The 4,718-nt window shown below is 58.6% G+C and overlaps 1 protein-coding gene across 1 annotated transcript; it reads right to left on the bottom strand.

Annotated features, from left to right (window-relative positions):
* Positions 1–597: 597 nt before the first annotated feature.
* VDBG_02942 (zinc-regulated transporter 1) lies at positions 598–2,301 on the bottom strand (the record flags this gene model as incomplete). The annotated part of the gene is made up of 1 exon (XM_003006757.1): positions 598–2,301. The coding sequence occupies one exon, from the start codon at positions 2,299–2,301 to the stop codon at positions 598–600; it is 1,704 nt and encodes a 567-aa protein (XP_003006803.1).
* Between the last annotated feature and the right edge of the window lie 2,417 nt (positions 2,302–4,718).

Genomic DNA, 4,718 nt, shown 5'->3' with positions numbered 1-4,718 from the left:
TGAGAAGCCTATCCACGTGGTTTTGCCTGGGAGTTGCTCGAGATGGGGCGTTTGGGGGATTTTAGATTGTTGCGTTTCTTTCGTCGCGATAGACATGGTATTCAAGGAGCGCAAACCTGATTCTTCACCAGGCCACTTTCAACTGCTACCTTGGGGCTTCGCTTCACAAAAAGGGCGGGGTCGGGGGCATTGTGCCGACTTCTTTGATTGCACTAAACTATGGCGCCGGGCCAGTGTACGTAGGTGATGCTTCCATGGTTGGAGTATCCTGAAATGAATGGACGAAGCAGCTAAAGTGCGCCAATTCCATGCGCCCGCGCATATCGTCTTCAATGTGCAGCAAACTTTGCAAGCCATTGCACTCTCATCGAACTTCGCCTCACCGGTCCCCTCTCCGCCCGGTCCTCCTCTTGCTCTTGTCATCACCCTTCTCGTCCTCACATCGTCCACTCTCCCTTGTACTCCTGCACCCCTGCACTCTCACTTCGCATCCTCAACCAAACTCTTGGCCTCTTCTGCTCCTGTCGACCCTCACTCTCCGCCTCTCGCACTACCTTCATGCTTCTCTCCCCTCTGATACGGCGAACACTCGTCAGCCTAAGCCCAAGCACCGACGACGCTCATGCCGAAGGCGCCCAGGAACACCAGCACGCAAGCGACAATCCTGCGCCCACCACGAAGAACCTTCCAGCTCTCATCGCTCAGGAAATCCTCACTCAGCAGCTCGACAAGGCTCGCAAAGACGAGCAGACCAGAGCTGATGGCGTTCATGGTGCCGACGAGCACGAGGCCAAACTCCGAGCTGGGGTCGTACAGCGTGTGCGTGGCGATGCCGATGGCCTGGCCGAGCGGCGTGGTGCAGCCGTAGGCAAGAGCCATGAGCCACGGCTGCAGAGCACCTTCGTGCCAGTCGATGGCACCGATACGCGAGCCGAGAGCGAGACCTTCGAAGGTTTGGTGGAAGGCAATGGCAATGGTGAGGATGACAAAGTCGGAGCCAACCGAGACGGCGAGGGTCATGCCGATGAAGATGCTGTGGAAGAGAATGCCGACCTCGAGCATCATACACTGGAGAATGGCCTTCTGGTGTTGCTGGGCTGGAGTGAGAACATGGGACGATGTGAGCGGCAGAGCGTCCTCGATGGTGCGGGCCTCCTTGTTCGGCATCACCGGGGGCTGGATGGGCGCAGTGGTTATGTCGGCAGTCTGGCTGATGCGGGAGAGCTGGCGGCCGAGGCTGTTCGAAGTGCCGCGTCGGTGACCATTGACGACGGGAGGAACGACGTCGGTGTCGTCTCCATCGTCGTCCGAGTTGGAGCTGGTCACCTCGCGACGCACAGGACCATCGGGGATGATGTGGCGAGCGGGCTGGAAGACCATCTCAATAATGGCGACGAAAAAGACAGCGGCGAGTGCAATGGCGCCAGGCATGGCAGGGTAATCACTCGTCCAGAAGCTCGACAGGCAGGGATCACCCAGCAGACCAAAAGCCGTGGGCAGCAGGTGGACGAAGGCGGTGGCGATGAGCACGCCAGTACCAAAGTGACGGACGGCGAAGAAGAAGTTGGGCGGGATGCGCATCCATCGGACCTTTTTGGCAATGATGGGGAAAGCACAAGCGAGGAAGCTGACGGCGAGAATGATGAAGAGGGCGCCGACGTGAAGAGGCAGATCGTACTCATGGATGTTGGCGCCGCCACCGCCGCAGGTACTGTCGCGCCTGGTCATGGGGCGGGCCATGATGGGGGAGACGGGGGAGACCGGGGCGCACTGAGCGGCAGGCGATGCGTGAGGAGGCGAGAGGCCAGAGAGCGACGACGAAGAGGCAGATGGAGACGAGAGAAAGGGGATTCCTGAGGTGCGGAGGTTTGAGAGGATGAGGGAACACGCCAGGACAGAGGCTGTCCATGTAATCCAGCCCCAGGCGCTCCTTGCGGGAGAAGCAGCCTGATGATGGATCACGGCGTGGGAACGTGGTTGGTCTTCACCACCAAGCACGTCCTTCATCCGGAGATGGTCGGCAACGATGCCGACGCATCGTCCGGAGCGGGCATCGGGGCCCGCGGTGGCCTGGTCGGCGGGCATGCAGCGCGGATGGGTGAAGTGATTGTCGGCGTCGAGTTCAGAGGCAGGCCCACCGTTCCCTCCTCCACCCCCGCTGGCGTCGTCACGGCGCTCACGGGCGTTGGCTTTGCCGTTGAGATCCTCACAGGTGGTGAGATCTGCGGCGAGGTAAGGGGGGCTCTGGTTCCAGTTGGGATGGCTGATGGTGAGGCCGTCGTTGCGTGAAGGGCAATTCATGGTGGCGACGGGCTCGTCGATCGATGCGATCCTAGTTCGTGTTTCAACAGGTGGCGTGTCGTGGTGCGATTGGGGGCTCGCGATGATACGATCAGGTACTCGTTGGCACAGCAGGCACTCGGAGACGTCGTGAGATGGCTGTCCCGTTGAATGGAGGGGTGGAGAGGAAGTCAAAGATCGAAACAGTCACAGACGGACTGATGACAAGAGGCGTGGGTCAACATCATGTCAAGTACTCCTGCGCCCACCACAGGCGCGGCAGGTACCACCTGCCAATCTTACCGGCGCACGAAAATTCGGCGGGTGGTCGTGACTGACACGAGTGGAAGAGTGGAAGGGCCACCCGGGGCCCAGATTAGTGCCACGAGATGCCGGAAGCAGGCGCACCCGGTTGGCCAGATGCTCACTTGGCTCGGTACAGCCTTCTTCCCCAGACTCTGTCGAACGCCTTAGCGGCTGAGGTGGGCCTGCTAGGTGCCTGCTCGATGGCCTGCACATAGCCCCCACAGAGTCGAGAAATACAGGAACAGCCGGCCAAGGGGGTCGTCGCTGCCGAATGGGGCCCATCATTCGACGGTGCTTGCCACACGAGCTTCGTCACATTGACCACTACATGGAGTACCTACCTGTAGTGATGTATCTACCATGGAGGTAAGGTAGGTCGTCAGGCAAGTGGGCCCAGGTGAACCTTGAGGGCTCGCTGTTCTCATCATGATCATTCCTTCTCTCGGAAAGTCGTGTATCATCTTGGTGCCCAAGCCCCGACTACCCAGGTACCTAGGTACCTTAGGCCTTAGGTAGAGACACCTGTAGATGACACCTTGAGGGCTGAGAATGGGCAATCCGAATCAGCGTCTGACCATCAATTCAGCCACAGCAGCTGCTTTCCATAGAACAGACCACACTGAACAAGGCCAGTTGGCAAGAGAAGGTAGCGACGGCACGCTGCACATGCTCTTTCACACCGATACCCGCCACAGCGGCCGCACGTCTTGCGCCATGGTCATGAAAACCCAGTGCCGTCCCTGACGGCGAGACATTGTTGTCCATTGGCACCGGCAATACATGCCTCATGGCCTCGGTCATGTCTGCATTGCATCACCAACGCCGGCTGCCGATCCAGCATGTCGGGCTGATTCGGAGAACGGGCACCGTCCGAGCCTGGGCTTTTGGACGGCGCGGGGTGCACTAAGCCGTTTTGTCACGCTGATGCCGAAGCAAGGAAGAAGCCGGGCCTCGCAACCTCGGAGACCCGACCGGGTGAATGCGTGCTGCTTTGCTCTGCTCTGCTCTGCTCTGTTCACGACCCGTCCTGACAGGTGGCTTGACGCCAGGCCGTTGCAGCCGTTGTGCTTGCGCGCTGTTGGGCAATACATCCGACACAACAGAGACAGTACTGGGGCCTCGCCGCCTGAGCCACGTGTACACCAGGCTGAGACAGCCCTGAAGACCCCTGGAAAGTCTAAAGTCGAGTGCATGGGACAGTACAGTCGCGCTTGTGGAATCCGTATTGAAACGGAAGTCTTCGTGCTTTATTTCGATCACGGAAAGCGCATGCATTGGGAAATGTCGGTGTGTGCACAAGGGGCAACTTGGCTCTGCTTGCTCTGTCGGTAAAACTTCCTCTGAATAGACACTGGGCATGGCTCAGCATGAGGCACAGCCTCCTTGATTTCGTGCTGAGGCGAGATTGAAAGGGGGCGATGCTGTGAGATGAAGCAAGACTTTGTCATGGAGTAAATCGGATAGCATGATAAAGCCCCTATCGAATACTATTACGCTCTATCCGACGAAGCGCTGTAAAAGCCTTGCTGAGCCTCAGTTGGTGGACACCAGCCTCAAAACCCCCGAGTCCAGGCCTGTCTCTTGCCTTGTGCTTCTCCGCCACGGACACCCGACCCGTTTGCCGTGAGGCTCCTTCTCCTTGTATCACCAACTTCACCCTCTCCATATCTCGAGACACCCCCAGCGTGTGTATTGCCTATGGTTATTCCCCTCCAACAAACCTCAATTCTTGGCTCTTGGGCAATGGCCGTGATGTTTCTCCACACCACACCCTTCACAGCACGTGGGAGGCCGCGGACTTGATTCGGGAAGGCGGTGAACGCGTTCCCCCGTCTTCCGCCCTCGGATGATCGACGCCTCCAACCCCGCGGCCATGACCTTGAGGGCCTAGTACAGTGAACCTCCTTCCAAGCACTCACATTGATCAATGGCTGAAAAAGTTTGAACCGCCTTTATCCAACCTTGATGACATGGCTGCATCAATGGTAGCGCTAGAGACCTTGCGAGGCATGGGCGCCTTGCCTTCTCGACACTTGTCTTATGAGACGGCCGCCAGTCAGCAGATTCTCTCTTCGTCCCGCATCGTGCCTCATCCTGGCCCGCTATTGACAGGAGTTTTGTCGAAGCCCCTC

The sequence above is a fragment of the Verticillium alfalfae genome, genomic scaffold (assembly GCF_000150825.1).
Source record: "Verticillium alfalfae VaMs.102 supercont1.3 genomic scaffold, whole genome shotgun sequence".
Lineage (NCBI taxonomy): Eukaryota > Fungi > Ascomycota > Sordariomycetes > Glomerellales > Plectosphaerellaceae > Verticillium > Verticillium alfalfae.
The sequence above is the reverse complement of the archived record's forward strand: the minus strand, read 5'-3'. Positions and strand labels throughout refer to the sequence as shown.